This window comes from Pipra filicauda, unplaced genomic scaffold (assembly GCF_003945595.2).
Source record: "Pipra filicauda isolate LSUMZ 115617 unplaced genomic scaffold, ASM394559v2 scaffold337_size785800_pilon, whole genome shotgun sequence".
NCBI lineage: Eukaryota > Metazoa > Chordata > Aves > Passeriformes > Pipridae > Pipra > Pipra filicauda.
The window spans coordinates 164552-184568 of record NW_024104462.1 but is presented as its reverse complement, the minus strand read 5'-3'; the positions used below and the strand labels follow the sequence as shown (position 1 = coordinate 184568).

Sequence of the window (20017 nt, the reverse complement as noted above, 5' to 3'; positions counted from 1 at the left end):
GAGACCTGCCATCACAGAGACAAGCACAGCAGGATCTCCAGTCCCTTCACACCCAGGGTACCCCACAATCAGCAGCCCTGCCTTCCCACACAGATGCTCAACCCTACCCTTTTCCCCTGGTTAGTTTTAACCCAAACTGCTGCCCTGAGCACCCTCCTGCCAGCTGCTTTCACAAGAGTGAGCACAGGAAGGGTGTGAAAGGCACCGCTGTCTCCTCCAGCAGTACTGCCATTTTTCCATCACCTGGAACCAGAGCATTGAACCCAGGCAGAAGGCTGTAACCCACCACACCACCTGTCTCTGCAAGATTTTGGAACACACCCTGAGTCGCTCACCGAAACCATCAAGTCACTCAGCACCTTCCTCCATAACCCCAACTGCTCAGAGGCGCAAGGCTTCAGCATCTCTGAAGAAACAAAATGGTTCTGGAGTTACAGCTCCCTCCAGCTGGTAATTTCTGTGGCCTCCCTCTCTAGCAGAGCAAAACTTGCTAGGAATTTTATGAATCTCCAGTGGGCCAGTGGTGGTGCAAGCCACGGCCACACGCTGTTTCTGAATTTGTATTTACTTACAAGTCCCACATGTGTGAATGACTCCATGCAGAATCAAACTGCCTGGGAGGAGGAGGAGTACAAAATCTGTCTGGAAATGCCAATCCATTCTAATTTTTATTCCTTTCTTTTGAACATCTCACAAGAAGCAGTCAGTGCCTGTCAGAAGTAACATTTACCTGTGCAAGTCACAGCCATTTCTAGGCATCCTCCCTCTACTGAAACTGTTTGCTTCCAAGGCTTTTGGACAAGGAAACAGAGTCTGAACAAGAAGAGGTATAAATCACAGCAAATAATTCAAATTTCTAATTTGTGAACAAAAGCTGGTAAGAATCACATCAGCTTTATTCTGATGCTGCTTGAGAAACCCTGAGACACATCTGCAATGAAGTGTTTCTACCTTTCAGGTGGTCCCTTTGCCCTGAGACATCCAGCGGAGACTGGTCAGCTTCAGGCCCTGTCACATCCACAAACAAGACATGTCATATTGAAAAATGCCATTTTTCCTAAAAAATATAGTCTTAGTTACTGTTGACACCTTCAAAGATAAGGAGAAAGAAGCTATTTAACTAAAAGATCCCAATACATGAATGAATGACAATAAACAGTAAGTTTAATCTCAGTGTGGAATACAATAATTGCACCGAAGTTCCCTATTGAACTGAAGTCACAGACTTCATTACTTTGTGTTTAGGTTAAAAATTTTAAAATCATTTAAGAACTCGGCAAAAGTTTATTTATTTATTTTTATTTTTAAAACCCACACCACTGTGCACCACAGCTTCCACAGCTCAGCTACCCAGTGCACAAAGAACCACTTCCCTGTGGGTTGGTTGTTTTTTAACCCTCTTGCTACTTTAACCTACTGAGTATCAAATCTTACACCAGCAGACACAGAGAAGAATGCCATCCAACTGCTCCACATGTTCAAATATTCTTATATTAAAATGTTCCACATATTCAAATGCTCACTTTGAAACTTCATTATGTCTCAATTTTGCTGTTAAAGCAAACAGCTTACCCCTGAAGTATTAAATACCTGCCTAAAATTGAAATGACATTGGATTCATGTCAGTTTTAACACTGTGTAATGCTCTTTAGGTAAGACTCCCCTTTGAGTTGTTCTTGATTCTATTTTATTTTCTTTTTACTTCCTCATATGATAATTGGACTGCTTCCAGTTCTTATTTTGGCCAAATTTATTCAATGAGAAAACTGTAAGACAGTAATTTCACCAGCAATTAAAAGCATAAAGCAGACTTTTTTTAGCTTTACATATTGGTTACAAGACAAGGAAAATCATGTGCACCTTACTATCTGGTGTCCTATATGTTAAGATTCACAGTGTAAGAAAAAATTATTGATATAAAAAAGCCAGGGTTGGTATCCTGAAAGATCTGTTCTGATAGACGCTACCAAAGAAAATATGCCTAAGGAATATCTTCTAGCACTACTCTACATTAAAAGTGTAACTGCCTTCATTTATAGGTGCTATGAGAATCACCACTGAGATGATTAAATCCAAGTTCTGGTTTCTTGTCAGCAAATGGGGCAGAGATGTGAATCCTGCCCTGCTCTGGGAGCTCAGAGCTGGGCCCCACCTGCAGCCAGAGCACAGCTCAAAGGGAGCCCTCAGGAAAACACACCTGACCAACCTGCTCACTGTTTCTGTGCCAGGGCCTTCTTCTGTCTCCTGCTCCATTTTCCTGGGAGCAGGCTACCCTCCTCTTATTCCGAATGCTCTTCTCTGCACTGGTGTGGCCTCACCTACAGTATTGGGGCAGTTTGGGGGGACACTGCCCCAAACTGAGTGTCCAAAGGAGGGAAGGAGGATGGGGAAGGGCCTTGATTTGAAGGCATGTGAGGAGTTAATGAGGGCACTTGGTGTGTTCAGCTGGAGTAGAGGAGCCTGAGGGGAGGCCTCAGTGCAGTTCCACCTTCCTGGGCAGGGGCAGAGGAGGGGCAGGGACTGAGCTCTGCTTTGGGGGGACCAGGGACAGCAGCCAGGCAATGGCTGGAGCTGTGTCAGGGCAGGCTCAGGTTGGATCTCAGCCAAAGGTTCTTCCCCCAGAGGCTGGTTGGGCACTGCCCAGGCTCCCCAGGGCAGTGGGCACAGCCCCAAGGCTGCCAGAGCTCAAGAAGCATCTGGATGATCCTCTGGGGCACAGGGGATGGGCCTGTGCAGGGCCAGGAAGTGGATCCTTGTGGGTCTCTTCCAACTCAGCATATTCTGTGATTCTGTGAATAACACACACTGAGCCCCCTAAACATGACCTGCCAAGCACAGGACAGCTGTAAGCTGTATTCCATGCTCACTTTTGTTGCCTTTACACAACGTTTTATTCCATGTTTAGGTCTCACATGTCCCCAGATCAGAAAGATTAGCAAGTGGGTGCAGGAGAGCACAAAAAGCGACACACAGTTGATTCATTATCAAAACAAAACAAGAGAAAGGAGCTGAAGGGAAGCCTAATAAAAGCCCAGCTCTTGCTGCCATGGAAATACAATGGATGTCACTCCAAAAAGTGTCACTGCACACATTCACAGTATTCTTTATTTTTAAAGTAGCCAAAGCACTAAAACAATCACCCTGTGAAAATGCACTTGTTCATGTGTTCATGGCGTTCCTCTAAAGCTACACAAATATTTAGGAGGAGAAATGAAATTACATTGGGAGGGGATCTTCACATCAAAGTCTGGGAAATGCACTTCAGTCTGGATGTTTGCAACCCTGACAGAAACAGCAAAAAAATACTGAAAAGACATTGACCCTTTCATTTTCACCATACAGACTTACCAGCAAAAAAAAAAACAGGAAAGAAGTACCCCTGGGAACAACCCTGTCCCCATAGAGGGCAGAGCTGGGCGCAGGCAGGAGCCCAGCTTGGAAACGGAGAACAGCTTGGGTTGGTGCCTGGGCAAGAAATGCCATGGGACAGGGATGTGCTCAGCCATGGGACAGGGACCTCAGCCACAGGAGGTTTGGTGCCATGTCCCACTGCCTTCGGAGATGCATCCCAGCACATGGCAGAAGCTGCGAGCCAAGCTCTGTTCTCTTCAGGACAGCAGGAAGTCAGTTGCATTGCAAATTTTCCCCTTCGTTTCACAGTTTCTTAATACACCAACCAGTTCGTGTCTGGGTCTCCCAAATCCAGGTTAACAGAACATGAACACATCTCATGTCTCAGTTGACAGCAGTTTTGCCCAATTATTCACTAAGGCAAAGCTGCCAACCTGAACTGAGACACTTGCTGCTGTTTTCCCCTGAAGGAGCTGTAGAGAGCTAGGGATGAAATCCTGCCACTTCTCAATGGCTTACAAGACAAATTCAGACATCTGTGCTACATTCCTTTCTTTTACAACAAGCAGAGGATCTGCAAAGCATCCCTCTCCACTAAACACCTTTGATCTTCCAGTATGGAGAACAGCAACTGCCTTTTCCTTCTCAGAAAAGAAAAAACACCTTCAGATTGAAGATGTTCTGGAACAAAAAAAAAGTGGATGCACAGTCGAAACCACCCCTTAATGGGAGAGCACAACAGTTTCATGCCAGCCTATGCCAAGTCCAGCCAGACTCTTCCTGCCCACTGCAAGCACCACCAGTTTCTCCACCAACAGTTACCGAGCACTGACTGACAACTTGAAAAAATAAATTCATTAAAACCCAGTAGCTCCTGTCATTCTCATTAATAGCTAATATACCTACGGAAATTGCCTATGAAACAAAAAGCTGTTAAATGGGTAAAAGACTACACAAAGGCATTCACGCTCCTATCATCCTTTCCTTCAAAATACATGTGACATTTGCATAGAACATGCAAAAAGTCAGCAATATACTCCCAGCAGTTTATCAAGTGGTTTAAAGAGAAAACTACAATTAAAATACACTCTGGGGTAATTGAAGCAAACACACTGTCACTATGTATCAGTCAACAGTATTTTTAATGGAAAATGCTCAACATCAAAATCTGTCTTTGCTGTAAATCACTTTTGCCAGGAGCAAATGGGGTTTGTTCTGTCAAAGAATCTTCTTGAGTGCTTTCCTAGTCACTCCTTACTTCACCTGGTTAAAGTCTACAGGGGAAAAAAGCCCCCGGCCCCTTTCAGCAGCTCTCCCGCCATGGCTCTACCAGCAGGAAGGTGCCAGATCCAGCCCCCACAGCTCATCACGGGTTCCCCCAATCCCACCCAACAGGCTGAACTAGGCCCCCTCCTAGCTGCTCACTCTCCCAGCACCTCATCTATTAGCTTAAACTTCCTGCCAAGGACATTTCATCTTTACCTTCAAGGGTTTTAAACTATCAGAGGGCAGGATTAGCCTGGACATGAGGAAGAAATGTTTAGCGATGAAGGTGGTGAGGCCCTGGCACAGGCTGCCCAGAGAAGCTGTGGCTGCCCCATCCCTGGAAGTGTCCAAGGCCAGGTTGGATGGGGCGTGGAGTAACTTGATCTAGTGGAAGATGTCCCTGCCCTCGGCAGGGGATGGAATGAGAAGGTCCCTTCCAACCTGTACTTTTCTATGATTCAATGACCAACTGCGGGGAACAACCAAATGTTCCATGTTTTACCCAGATTTCCAAAGCAGCAAAGGAACCAGGCCAACAACCCCACAGTGTGTGAGCAGGCGCTCGCTCTTCTCCCTTAGTGAAACCTTCCCTGGAATAAAACTCAGGCAACGAACAACTTTGGGTGTTCAAACCAGGATGACCTACGCTCAGAAGCACAACAGCAGCTGTTCCTACAGAAACATATTTCATTTCTATCACAACTCTTGGGGATGAAGATCTCCACTAGGCAACACTTCAGGAGCTCCCCAGCCTCAAAAGCATCGTGGGCACGACCCGGTATTTTCAGCTGCTCTGGTGTATGTTCTGCATTTTAAAGGCAAACTATGGTGCTCCAGTGGCAGCTCCTCTGTGGCAGAAGTGCTAAAGTGTTGGTTTAGAGGGGTTTTTTAATGCCTTTTAGCCTCCTGGGTCTGATCTACCTGCATTTCTGCCTCCAGGCATAGGAATCAAAATTATTTTAATGGAAGCACTTTACAGCCTTACCAGCCATGAACCTCTGGGCATGCTGTGAGGGGAGCTCACAGCACAGCAGGTGACAAACCACCAGCACACCGCTGCTTGCGGAACAAACTGCACTAAGGATTCCGGAGTTGGAAACATAAATTTTCACTCCAAAACTGCCAAGGTCAGAAAGTCACAGTGATGCTGGAGGGATTTTTGTCTCCTGTTCTCTGGAAGCCTCTCAGCAGCAGCCCGGCCCTGTGCTGCCAGCACCTGTGCTGTGAAGTCTTCTGCCACCAGCAAAGCAGTTCCCAGGTTTTCTTAAATTTTCAGACAGCCAATACAGTGAACTGAGCTGGTCAGAAAGGATTCACTGGTTATTGGGGCTCAGCTTGCAGCCACCTGAGAGTCCCTTCACTCCTGCAATGGGAAAATAACAAAAACCCTTCCCTAAGATCCTATTCATTTCCAGTTTGCTCCAGGGGCTACCTACCATTAGACCCAGCTGCCAAGCTCTGGAAAACCTCATTATTTTGCAAAACCTTCTGATGACAAAGCCTTTTTATTTCCTTTCTTTTCCCCCTGAAATATCATTTATTCAGAATTTTTTTGTTTTGTAGAAGACTTCAACCCCTCCAAAACACATGGACTGTCTACGCCTGACAGAAGATCCCAGCTTCAGCTGGAAAGCACTGCTGGGGAAGTAACTCATCTCCTCCAGAAGCATCTACAGTCTTCTTAACATGCCAGACAACTGGGAATTGGCAAAAAGACTGACACAAAAGCAAGCCATTGTCCTTAAAAATATTAATCAATCTTCTTAGGCTGCCATAGTTCATATGAACCATTGGGTGCCAGCTGTTCCCAGCAAGACCCATCTCTAATTCAGTCTCACCTGCAGAGCCATTAACACAGCTCCCTCACCCACATGCCTCCAGGCCACAGCTCCCTGGGGTAGACACTTCCCTTCCACCTCCTTTCACACCTAAGTCACTGTCCTCTCATATATTCACCAGAAAGGTCTATAAATCCAACTGTAATCCTGCCACACAGCTCTAGCCTGCAAAAGAGGTTTGAAATTCCTGCTTCAAACATCAAGTTTCCTAGATATCTGTACACCCTTAATAGCTTTCTTTTAGCTCAGAATAAATAGGTGCTTTCCAACCCTCTCCTAGGGGAGTAATTCTGACATGCAGGCTCACTCTGTGCTGGAACACTGAAGCAAAGATCTTTCTTAGCTTTTCCAAAACAGAAAAGCATCAGTCTGTGAAAAGTTATGGCCAACAAACCATTTTCTATATACAGTACCTCAGAAGAAATGTCTCTGAACAGCAGTCACAAAACATACTGAGATAAAATCCACAGATACCGAATGTTTAAAAAACATTAACAATTATCTCTCCAGATATTAAAACTGCCGTAACAAATAAGCATATTGAGTACAAACAAAAAACCTTTATGTAATTTGAAAGAAATGCAGAGTCAAGATTTCTACAATTCAGATTTAAAAAACAAAACAAAACAAAAAAAAATAAAAAAAACCCACAAAACAAAACAAACAAAAAAACCCCACCAAAAACAAACAAAAAAACCAACAAAACCAAAAACAACCAACCAACCAAAAAAAACCTACAAAAAATCCATGCAGAGCCTTGGTTCATAATACAGTTTCTACCTTACTGCAGCAGGGGTTTGACTAGACATCTAAGGCAATGACAGAAACTAGATGAACCCTCCAGAGTTCTGCAAGTCCCAGGGGCCACACACAGCATGAGAGACTCTCACACCACCTCTGGGAACAAGGTCTCTGACCTCTTCACATGCTGTCATTCCTTACAAAGGGGCAGGACAAGAAGGGACCCACAAAAGTACATGGTGCCCATACCACCCATGCTTGAGATTCGAGGTATTCACCTGTAAGCTGAGCATGGGTACCTTCACCCTCACCACCACGGAAAAGCACCTGGTCTTCACTCCACAGAAGTTTTAACAAGTGCAAGTCAAACCCCAGTGGCAGCAGCTGGTGTTGGTGGCAGTTCAGGAGGCAGCAATGCCCTGGGCTCCCTCCGCTCCAGCCACGGGCAGCGCCTCTGTATAGTGACACAGTGCTGCTGTCGTGTCACAGGCAAAGCAGAAGGCACAAAGCCACCTCAACAATTGGTGACCTTTTCAGAAGTTTAAATTCAGCTTTTGGTGCACTAGCACTGTGAGAAATGGGGGCTTCCTCAGGAGTAGGAATAGTTGGTCAGTTGGAAGAAAAAGCAAATTCTCAGTACCAATATTTATAAAAAACGAAGAATTAAGCTAAAAAAATGGCATAGCTTTCTTTGTGCTTTTTCACAGAAGTTTCTCTGAAACTCTTAAGCAAAAGAGACCAGTTCTCAGGCATTGCTCAAAATCAAAGGAGAGCATCACTATTAAGAATATCCTTTTATGCTTCAATATTTACTCTAAAATCATAGATAAAATTGATCTTTTAGATCAAACTTTAGACTGTGCTGCTTTGAGTAGAGAGCAATCCCATCATGTCAGGATCCAACATTTTATAAACCAACCTTTAGGGGTGGCACAGCTCAACACACCAGCAAGGGGACCAGCACCAGCACCTGGAAGGAAAGGAGTGGACCAACGTACCGTGTGGAGTAAAAGCAACAAACTTTAAGACTGTCCCCAGACAGACTGTTTTGTCCCCAGAAAACAGAAGGTTTGCAGTAAATCTGCCCATATTAAGCAGTATTTTAAAACAGATGGTCCAGTTGCTCATGCTCAGGCAATTTCCCACAAAAGCCCACCTCTCCACCTCTGCCACCGCAGCACAAGACCAGAGCTGGGAAAGCGCAGCATTCCACACCTCCATCAAAGACTCCTGCCCAGAGCAGGGGAAGACACAGGCAATGGCTTTTTGCAATATTCCCCCACGGGTGCTGCTAACAACAGTTCCCCTGTGAAACAGCAACCTGGGCAAGCAGCACTGCCCGCTGCCCCTCTGCCCTCTGCACAGAGCTGCCAAACCCTCCTCGCCCCTGCCAGCAGCAAACTCAGGCTCACAGAACAGCAGAACGGTTTGGGTGGGAAGGGACCTTAAAGCCCATCTCATTCCACCCCCTTGCCATGGGCAGGGACACCTTCCACTAGCCCAGGTTGCTCCAAGCCCTGTCCAACCTGGCCTTGGACATTTCCAGGGATGGGGCAGCCACAGCTTCCCTGGGCAACCCATGCCAGGGCCTCCCCACCCTCACAGGGAAAAAAATTCTTCCTAAGTAAAGAATTTATTCCTAATCACACAGGGATCACACCAAACAACCACACTGCAGACCTGGGTACAGATCCGTTGCTTGACATAAGGGGCAGGTCATGGCAAAGCTCCAGCTCCTTGAGCAGTGAGGACAACCCAGCACTTGGAAGAGGCAGATGTGATCCAGCAGGCTCTGGTGGTGCAGGCACTAAAGCCATGTGCATGGAGAATTTGGCACTGTCACACTCACGGAAAGCAGCAAGCTTGCTGTTTTACTAGGGTAAATAACTAGAGGCAAACAAAATTTCTCTGCTAAAGAAACAAGCACCATAGAGTCTCTTAACAAAAAATCCCCAAGTGCACTGGATTTTAAAGTTCTTGGAAAAATGCTGTACTGCTGCTGCAGAGGGCAGGAGGGCCCTCAGTACAGAAGGAGCCTGTGAGTCTGCCCAGCTAATCCCCATGGTCTCACGCTGGGTAACAGAAGACTGTTGCAAAAATATCAGCCAGTAGCCCCAACTCGGATCCAGTTATCTTCTTCCCTTGCCCTTGTCCCCATTAACTCCTTCTCCCCCGAGTTCGCAGTAAAGGCAATGCATCAGTCCTGCACACAAAAGCATCAAGGGTCCTCCTGGCTTCTGCAAGGTGTCTGAGCACCACAAAGAGAAGTTTTCCCCTTTTGCAGCCACCCGTGCAGAGCCCACAGCCAGAGCCAGCACTGTCGCCCACCTGCCCCACAGCAAACTGACCTGTAATGCCTTGGGTTATGATGCTGCAATTTCTCCACAATAGCAGGGCTCCCAACTTTTTGCTGAGAAGGTGAGAGCTGCATGACCTTTTATCAATGATGCAACAATCATCTCTGCTCGTGGCACCAGCACAGCTTGGGTCTGCTCCCGGTGCTGCTGCCCTTGGCGGCATCTGGGGAACGGGGAAGCTGAGGTATCAGCCTGGCCCTGCTGGCCGTGTTTTCTGCTCCACGCAACACCATCAGTAAACTCCAGAGACAACAAGAACTCCAAAGTAACTTTGGAGTAACTTCCCATCAGCAGGAACGGAGCATCCATATGCTCCAAAGGGGAACAGAGGCTGGTTCTTTGCCTAGCCCAAGGCACACCACAGCAGGAATACCATCACACCCTGCAACACCTCTGAGGAACAGGCATTACAGAGGGAGCAGTACATGCTTATTGAAGATGCCACACTAACAGCTACACAGGTATCATGAAATCACCACAGTCCAACAACACAAAGAACATCCACAGCTAATGAAATTGTCTTCTGAAAGCCAAGAGTCCAAACTGGTTTTAAAGATGAGCTTGATATGCTTATGCATGAGATAGAAAGGGGTAACTAGTGGAGACAAAATAAGAAACTTATGGCAGGATTCCCCCAGCACCAAGCTTGCCAGTTCCCCCTTCAGAGGGGAGTAAGAGCATTGGCTGGGCTCTGGCTGATCCCAGAAGAGTGTGTGTGCACGTGCAGTGCAGACACAATTCTTTCACTGCATTTCTATCTGTGATTATTTTTCTTTTATTTTCAAAGAGACTTGCAAGGGTCTTTGTATTTCTTTGAGTTGTTACACAGACCAGAGCACATCAAAGCCATAGTCATCCAAAACAACTGCCATACTTGGGACTAAGGAAACTCTTCTTTCACCATATACAGGTCATCATCAAATCATAGACTCATCAAGATTGGAAGAGACCTTTAAGATCATCAAGTCCAACCATCAACCCAGCACTGCCACTGTAACCCCTAAACCACTACACCACATCATCTAATGCCAGATCCAGACATCTCTTTAACACCTCCAGGTACCACTCCTGGAGGAGGTACAACTCCACCACCTCCTGGGCAACTATTCCAATGCCTGGCCACTCAAACAGTGAAAACATTTATTCTAATATCTAATCTGAATCTCCCCTGTCTCAGCTTGAGGCCATTTTCTCTGGTCCTCTCACTGCAGACATGGCAGAAGAGACCAGCCCCCATCTCACCACAACCTCTTTTCAGGAAGAGCCTCCTCTTCTCAAGACTAAACAAACCCAGCTCTCTCAGCCCTTCCTCATAAGACATGTTTTCTAAACCTTTCACAAGCCTTGTTGCCTTTGGCTGGAACGTTCCAGTATCTCCATGTCCTTTTTAAAGTGAGGGGCCTTGTTCATCTGAAGCACTGGGCAAAAGTACTTCACAGGATCACTCTGAAGTTCTGTTCACAATTACCATTTCTGCAACATCCAAAGCACTGGGAATAGCCTCTGCATTACAAGCTGGAATTTTATACTTTAGCTATAGGTAGAAACTTGGAAGAAAATAAAAATATTGCTGTGAGCCTGCTGCAAATGCAGAGGATGTCGGAACCCACAGGGAATGAAGACACCTGGGTTAGCCCTGCTGGGGACCTCTCTGGGTCTCAAAGACTCAGGACATGCCAGCACAGGATTATTCTGAGAACATGAACACTGGGCAGTCTGAGCTCTGCTGCCACAGTATCACTCAGATTTGAGAGGAAAACCCAACATAAACCTTCCCAGAAAGCTTATATTTACTAAAAGGAAATCACACTGTGGACAAGCAGGTCCTGGACTGTATCCCACGTGCTGTGAGAGCAGCACAGTGCCCTGGCACAGTGCAGGGTGCAGCTCAGACCTTTGGCAGCTCAGTGATGAAGCAGGTTCCCTGCTGCCAGTTCAGTTCCAGGCTCCTGTTCAAGTCAGCCCTGACTAAGGCATGTCTATATTAAAGCAAATGACCAGGACAGAAATGTTCCAGGGCTTCGCTGAAATAAATCCTGCAGTCACTCATTCTTCATCTACCGTATTTCTGTAGGGCAGGAAAAAAGCAGCTGACCTGACAAATCAGACTTGGAATTTCTTCAAGTCACAGAAGATCCCAAATCATGTCCGTGATGGGGAAGCCAGGCAAGCCCTCCCACCCCATACAGACGTGGGCCACAGACCAACTCCCACCACTCCTGTCTCAACCTTTGCCACTTGCTGAGAAGAGCCTTCTCCCGTTTGTTCAGCTGCAATCCTCATCAGCGGGATCAGCAGGGATAAACCCACGGGAACAGGCCAGAGAGTAAATTCTTGTCCCCAGCCCAGAGGATATCTAGCACTGATACACAGTGGCAATGCTTCCCAGGAAGAGTATCTGGCTACCACTCTGGTGAAACCAGCTGGGGGGATAAGCTCCAGGATATTACTCCAATTCTCCTCAAAAAGAAATAAATTAATTAGAAATACATTTTAAAATAGATTTTGGATTTTCAGGAGAATGCTGGCAGGCTTATTCAGATATTCTACAACATGTGGTCCCAGAGCAGAAAGAGCTCAACCGCTAAGCTGCTGCCTAAAGCAGCACATCTCCAAACCTTTACATCCAACCCTTTCTTCTTCCAACAGAAGTCCGAGCTCATTCACAATTCTTTTGTGTAAACTTGCATGCAAACTTACACCACAGTGTCACACTTTCTAGTGACAACAGCTGGGCTATATATTAGATCTGAAAGCAGAGAGCTGACCTCTACCTTTCCCTGAATCTCAAAGGAAATCAGCTTTAAAACACAGCAGTTTCCACGTGCTGACTGACCTCACTAACCCAAGGCAAAAAAGACTTCATAGAATGGACCGAACCTCCTCAGCTCTGGGCCACAAGTCTTGGCCAGCATTATATAGAGCCATCCTGATCATCTTCCCCCTTCCTACCCTGTGTCTACCCAGGTTTCTGAGTGGGACAAGAGGAAAGAAGAGGATATCAAAGATAGGATGAAGTTTCCAGTGTTTGACACGAGCCCAGGTCCTGAATTGACACAATTCAGGAGGGGAAATGGTCTTACAGGAAAACTCAGACATGGTCCCATTGCTCCCTAGAAGGGATTTCCAAATGCAATGCTTTTATCTTGGTCCACAACCCCTCCCAGGTCAAACAATACAGCCATATGTTTTTAAGAGAAACTGTTTTATCTCTGTCCACAAACCTCTTCAAAGTACAAACACTTTGCTCTCTGGTCCAAAAGCAAAGTGATGGTTAATTCAGTTCAGAGAATTAGGTCCAAAGCAAATCATATAACCCTTTTGGTCCACAGAAAAAAATAAGCCTAGACAAAAACAGATAAAGGATAAACTCCCATTCAGCTCAGCTGTCTGCTCCCAACAGCTGTCCTCCTTAAGCCACAGGGCATCTCCTGAAGCACCTCAGAAAGATCAAATAAATTATTCAAAACACAGACTAATTCCTGGCACTTGGACTCTTTGTTTGCTCCAGGACCAGCAGAGCTGTCTGCTTCCTGGAGGGCTGGCCCCACCTCCGGTAAAGGGCAAACACAGAGGCTTTGATTTGCATTAGAGGAAATCAATTTAGCAGCTAATAAATACACAACTTGTGCAACACACATACTCACTTCTCCCTTGATGCTCATGCAGAAGTTAATGGGCTGTACCCTGCTAAGCACCACCGTCACTGCACTCTCCACGTGCACAGCAGCTCAGCTCACCTGAGAGGAGAGCCCGGAGGGAGACAGGCAGCAGGATGCTTGGCAATACCATGCTGTACTTCCTCACTAACAGCAATTAGAAGAGATCCAGCCACAGAGGGCTACAGCCTGAGGAGTCAAGGTAACACATTTTGGAAGATGCTCTGCAGCATCACATGATGCTCCTGATGCAAATCCAGGCCAACAATATCTCACAGGCTCCGTGTGGGATCTGTGCAGGCGTGGAGCAGGCACTCAGCAGGGTCACAGAGAGCTCCAGTGGGACCTGTGTTTGCCGAGTCTGATCTCTGAAATAGTCACAGACCATGCACAGGTCTGTGACTATTTCAGAGATCAGACTCGGCAAACAAACCTGTGGCATCTGATAAAAATTGCAGTGGCACCTTTCCACCTAATCATAAGGAGGCACAGACGTGTTGCACCTGCAGGACAAATTTTGAAGAAACATCCACCTAAGCAGACCAAAAAACACACATCATGGAGATCTTCAAGATCTAAAGCTTCCCCTGAAACAAAATAAATCCCAGTAAGATTGCAGATGCCCATAAGAACCAGATGAACCTAACCTAAAATAAAGTGAAATGGAAAGTTTAGAACCAAAGTCAGTGCCACAGCCTGTTCAGAATGATGACTCCTGAATGCTAAGGCTGACACAAAGTTTTACTGCTGTGGTTGAGGCAGCTCAACTGCTGAGGCAGAGCAAGTTTTCAATTCTCTCTGCCTCCCTTATAATTTCTAAATGTATTTGGCTGCGAGAGTTTATCAGTCTTCTTTCACATCCTTTGGCTTATAACACTTCCCTGCTGTCCTCTGGGTGCTCTGGGTTTACCATATTAAATCACAGAAAGTTCAGGTCTCTCCCACTGCAAATCTCCCTTCGACTTCAGGAAGGGTCTTGGGAAAAAGACCAATTCACTAAGGGACAGTTCCCAAGAGGTAAAAACACTGGGATTAAAGGCAAAAAGGAAGCTAAGGAAGCACCCAATAGGGTGCTCTTCTACCTGTAAAGGTCAAAGTACACCAGAGAGCTGCTTCTTGCACTCACAGCTTCTCAGCCCAATGCAACTGGGGAAATCTGCTTCATCCCTGACAGGTAAAAATACGCACAAAAAAACCCCAAAAACCAAACAAAAAACCAGAAGCCAGATGAACTACTCGAGCCCACCCCCACACAAAAGATTGAAAACAGCATCTGGGGAGGCTGCACAGATTATTTTGGCAGCGGCACAGCAGCTCCTCAGTGAGTCAGAAGCATCAGGTTGTCCCGGGCAGCACACACCTCTGCCCTGCCAGCAACGCCAGCTATGAGGGCTGGCTGACAGTGTCAGCACCCAAGGGAGCCTGCAAGGGGACCAACTGACTCGGGCTTAGATCAGTTTAGCAGGCACAGGATTTAGGACAAGCATACACCCCTATGCCATACCGGCACGGTTTGAAAAGTGATAGAGCCAAGTCACCATGTTCTCCACCTGCCTCCAAGAAGGTGGGTTTCCTCCCTCCTGCCACCCCCAGCAGCATCATCCTGCCCCCTTCCCGCTCTGCAGCTCAGGGAGCTGTGCCCCTACAAGGGGAAGGCAGGTCCTGAGCTGGGACGGCTCACGGGGCCAGGGGACAAACATGGCCCCAAGAAGGGAGATGCCTTCAAGGTGAACAGAGGGGCTGCCTATATTAAAAATATATGTATGTAAAAGGTACATCTGTACCAGCACTTGCAGTCAGTTTAAATCTGGTAGCACAGGACCACCCCTTCGAGAGACTGCCACACCACACATGGTGTCACCTGCAGTGGCAGTTATCGAAGCATCTTGTACACAGTTTATGTAAGTTCACCTAGCAAACCTCAGCAAGAGACCTGTAACAGAGATAACTTGTCCAACAACTCAGCAGTAGTACAAGGAGGTGGGGTGGGGGTAGAAAACAGCGTGCAGAGTCACAGCAAAAATTACTTTGTCTTGTTCAGACAATCAGAAGAACCACAAGCGAAAACCAAAGAGGGCTCCAAGGCTGCATAAATCCTTCCTGCCATCCCAGAGTATGAGATGAAACCCACTCTCCCTGCAATTTCATGCTTTATGGACAATGACATAACCCCTTGGCACCTTCAGGATAACTCAGAGCACTTTCCTTCTCATTGATTTTGATAATCAAATATTTCAATATTTTAAAAGCCCCCGAACACCCAAGTGAGTGCCAGCTGCGAGGGATGAGCCTCACACTCCTGTTCAGACATCCTCCAAACACAAGAGCTGGTGTCACCAGAGGGGCATGTGCAGATGGAAGGATAAGAAACATGTAATAGCTATTCCACTCTTAGCCCAGCACAGGCACAGTATCCAAGTTATCTACGAGCTGAGCCAAAGAAACACAGGTGAAGTGTCTCTCACCAAGGATTTACCATGAGTAACTAGTACACAGTAACTAATCTAGCTATAGCAACACACCTTTTTGAAAGGAAGACCTTTTTCCCTGCTCAACGGGCACTGTACTATCATTTAACCACGGCTCACACATCCCTTCTGCAATCAAACAAGTCCTCAACATGAAAAGAAACGTTGAGTACCCAGAAGACAGACAAAAGCCGTTTGCAGGGAATGCCAGCAGCCTGGAATAACATTGTGCAAGATTCACATTACTGAGGGCATTGGACAAGGGAGTGGCAGCGGAACTGCACAGGGAGAACCAAAAAACAGAAGCTGACCAAACCTATATAAAAACAGCTTAAAAAATTAATAACTACTGGCCCAATTGACTTAAAGACACAAATTCTTCTAAAGTGGTGTACTTAGAGGGACTCAATTTCTCATTGCAGAAGAGATGTTACAGCCCAACAACCATAAATGACTAGAATCAACACAGGAATCCCCAAAACATTTTTTCATCTCTTCAAAGCCAGTAGACAGAATGTACAATAATAATAATCCATCCTGACTAGAATATCCATGAAAAAGCCATACCCCAAGGTGACGCCTCCTGAACAACAATGAAAAGGTTCAGCCCCAAAATCAGGCAGGTTCTCCTCTGCCTGCTGCTGCAGCACAGCAATCCCCATCTCCTTGAGTGGATGCTGCTGTCTCAGCATGTGCAACAAGGCAAGGTAAGGGCAACACTCACATCCACATCTAAGGAGGTATTTGAATACAATGCAGCCCATTTTAAATAAGGTACACGAGAACTGGGAACATCACCAGCACCTTTCCAAAGCTGGTCCAGATCAATGCACTCCAGCCTTTGTGAGAGGATGCCAGAAGCATCACATCCATTCAGAGATTTTAATTTCTTTAAACATCACTTCAGTGAAGCCTAGATGGATATTTCCTGTAGGTTCCCACCCCATGGGGCAGAGCACGACACAAACCTCTTCCCCTCATGCAGTTTTCCTTTCCAGTCTCCACAGGCTAGAACAGCTCTTCCTCCATTGGGAAGCAGACCCTCACTTTTAGTTTCACATAAAATCTTATCAAACCTAAATCCAACAGAAGACACCTGACTTCAAAACAGTGATCACGTACATTCCAGCTATACAACACTAACAAGGTGTTTATGTGTGTTTGATACATGCAGAGCTTGATGTGGTTACACAAGATTCCTGTAAGCAATGCTTCATTGCATACACATGAATTTAATTTGGGGGACTCCTCAACAACATCAATTTTAGAAAGTACACATTCTGACTTTTTTTTGCTTCCTCTCAAAACTCATCTTTCTCTTGCAGGATGACCCTCACTTTGATGAGCAACAGTGTGACTTCCACAACTCTTGGCTTCCTCAAATCAGCACAAAATAACTGAAAAGGCCTCCCATGTCTGAGGAGACTAACTAGTACTTTTGGGCTGCCCCTTTAGCAGGAAAACAGACAGATCAAGAATATCACTTGATTACAATTAAACCAAAATAGAAAGCCAAAATGCCAAACATATGCTCACATGCCGCCAAGACTCAAACACAAAGCAGACATAGCCACAGGATCCATAAAGGAATAAACTGGGGGCAAAAATGAACTGAAATACATTGGTTTGCTCACCACTCAACTATCTTTACCTTCCATAACAAATGCAAACGTGTCCAAGTAGACACACACCCAACAATCTGCCAGTGTCAGCCTGCACCAGTGCTGTCTGCTAACACATACGGGTTTGATAATTCCACTGAGGGCAAGAGGAGGTGTAGGCACCCTCTGATTTTATTCAATCAGTTCCAATCTGCTGAAGACACAACTCACTTGGCCTATATTAGCATAAGAACAGGTAATTAATACACAGGGACAGATAATGCTTATTTTACTACCTACTGAGGACATGGGTTAATTCTTCCCTCCAGTCCCCTCTTTTCTTATCTTGTTCTTTTCCATCTTCCTTGTTTTCATATCTACATCATACATTTCATTTTACCTGGCCATCCACACACTGCTTCATACCTAACCTGCTGCTCCTTCACAACTCCTGCACCTTCCCACTCACTCCTTGCTCCTCAAATTCCCCTCTGAGGTTCCCTAAGCAAACTGCCATGTTTACATTGCTGACTCCTCTCACTTTCTCCACCCACGGTGCCCCTCTGCTCAGAGAGGCAAGTCCCCCAGCCAACCTTTTGACAGTGCCCACTCTGTATTCCAGCAGATCCAATATCTCACTTCTCTCCTCCTGCCAGACCTGGGTCCACCTTCTGCAGTGGGGAGGGGAGCTGCTCCAGTCACTCAATGCACTCACCAAAGCAGCGCTACAGCAGAGGAGGACACAGGAATCATGGCATCTCTTAGTGAATTCCTGTACCAAGGATCACTCTAGTCATGATGCCCACAAATGGTTTCAAGAAATATTCTGCTTCCCCCAGCACTGCTGCAGGAGCCATAACCACCCCACTGGCACGGTTACACACCCACACCAAACCCACCTGACTGGGAGACTGACAAAGTCCATCGCAGTGCTCACCAGTTCCGTCACCTGCCAAACACGAACAACTCCCAAGCCTTAAAAAGCCTCCCAGCAGCTCTTTTCCATCAGGAAGAGAAAGGTAGAGGGCAGAGCTTCCTCATAAACAGGCAGAAACAGATCACCCAATTCCAGTAAGTCACTGATGTTCTGAATGGCATCCAAGGGTGAGACAGGGAATCTAGTTCATCTCCTCATGCACCTCTTGGCAACCTCCCTGCCCAGACTCCTTCCCTCATATCCACAGAGGACTCTCTCACCAGAGAAAGACCTTCTCTGTTTTTTGCTAAAAACAGAAAGGTTATGGCTGAAGCCAGGTACAGAGGGTAAAGACATCAAGGAGGGAACAGACAGGACCACAGACACATGTGAAGGGAACTTAGAATCCTGAATTCCAGCTGAACGGGTCAGGAATTCCCACCCAACACAACTGAGCCATCATGTACACTCTGAGAAGTACACATACAGTAGTTCTGCTTGGCTTTTGAGAGACACCAGAGCATGCAGCAAGGATCTGGAGAAGTCCCAGTTGCCTCTAGTCTTCCCCAACGCCCAGCGTAGAAGTTGAGTCCATAACAACTCCTGTTTGGCACTGAAGTTAGGATGAGTGACTCCAAAGGTTGTAATTAGAATCAAAATTCTCCCTATGCCTTGAAATTAATTACATTTTTAGATTTCACACCATCATTCTTCAAATGATCATTTTTTTCATAATGTGAGCAGTAATGACTATTACTAATTTTGGCAATGAGAGAAACACAAAATTGCTCCAATTACGGTTTGAGGGTTGTTTTTTCCTTAAATCACTGTCAAAGCATGGTATCCCATTTCCCACAGAATCTGTTTTCTCCCCAAAACATCCAAGACACTAAATATTCTGAACCGTTCCCAAGCTTCAACATTACGCAAGTAAGACGGACAACAACTCTTTGCACCAGCAGTCACCGGCATCCAGACAGACTCCAGTGTGCATGCAATAAACATTAAAAAATTATGGATTAGGATCTATTTTAACACTTAGAATTCCAGCTCTCCTTTGTCTCTTAGCTGTGCCTTGAACACAGCACCATGAACTGCACTGGCCGGCAGACCCTTTGGGAAGAAATAAAGCTCCAGGTCCTTTGGCACGGGCGGCAAATGCAGGCTGACAAGAGAAGACACGAGCATGAAGCTGGGGCACACAGAAAAGTAAGGACAAGAAGACCTGAAGCAACCCCTTGCTTGATCATGAGGGCCTGAGGACCATGGCTGAACTGTGAGCCCAGGACGAGGACAGCACAGTGTCCCCTCATCTCCATACGGTCACCTCCGCATGGAGGACTTGAGTCTGTGTTCATCAAAAATGCTGTAGGATATCAAATTAAAAACAAAACAAGGTGGCCTGTAGAGACCTTCTGGATCTACTGCCTTAGCCCCAGACATCAATGTGATGGGTCTCAATTTCCATGAAGACTTCTCCCCTGTACCACCACCCTCCAACTATCCCCCAGCCCCAGCCCCTGCCAAACACCCTGATAGCAGATCCCCCTTATGAAACTGCCAGCCCTCACAGCAAAACAGAACTCCCTGCGAGGGTCTCTCACCTAAGTTCAGCTTGCCCAAGCACATGTCCTGTGGGCAGGCTCTCCAAATACAACAGATTGCTGTCCAGAGGAGCACTGCCACGGCCCCTTGGCGTGGGAGTTGTCCCACTCTCTCCCGCTCCCAACGTCCCTCGCAGCACCAGTTGCACAAGCCAGGTCGGAGTGTTTCTGGCTGAAAATTAACTGAGTAAAACTTTTTTTTTAAAATATAATTAC

At 46.3% G+C, this 20017-nt stretch overlaps 1 protein-coding gene across 2 annotated transcripts in view; it reads right to left on the bottom strand.

Moving 5' to 3' along the window:
• Positions 1–19841, bottom strand: part of MAP2K4 (mitogen-activated protein kinase kinase 4) — a 94436-nt gene extending 74595 nt beyond the window's left edge. For both annotated transcript variants that reach the window (XM_039384053.1, XM_039384054.1), the window contains exon 1: positions 19802–19841. In XM_039384053.1, coding sequence (XP_039239987.1) covers positions 19802–19826 — 25 coding nt within the window. In that variant the 5' untranslated portion in view covers positions 19827–19841. The remainder of the gene's footprint in view (positions 1–19801) is intronic.
• Positions 19842–20017: the final 176 nt, after the last annotated feature.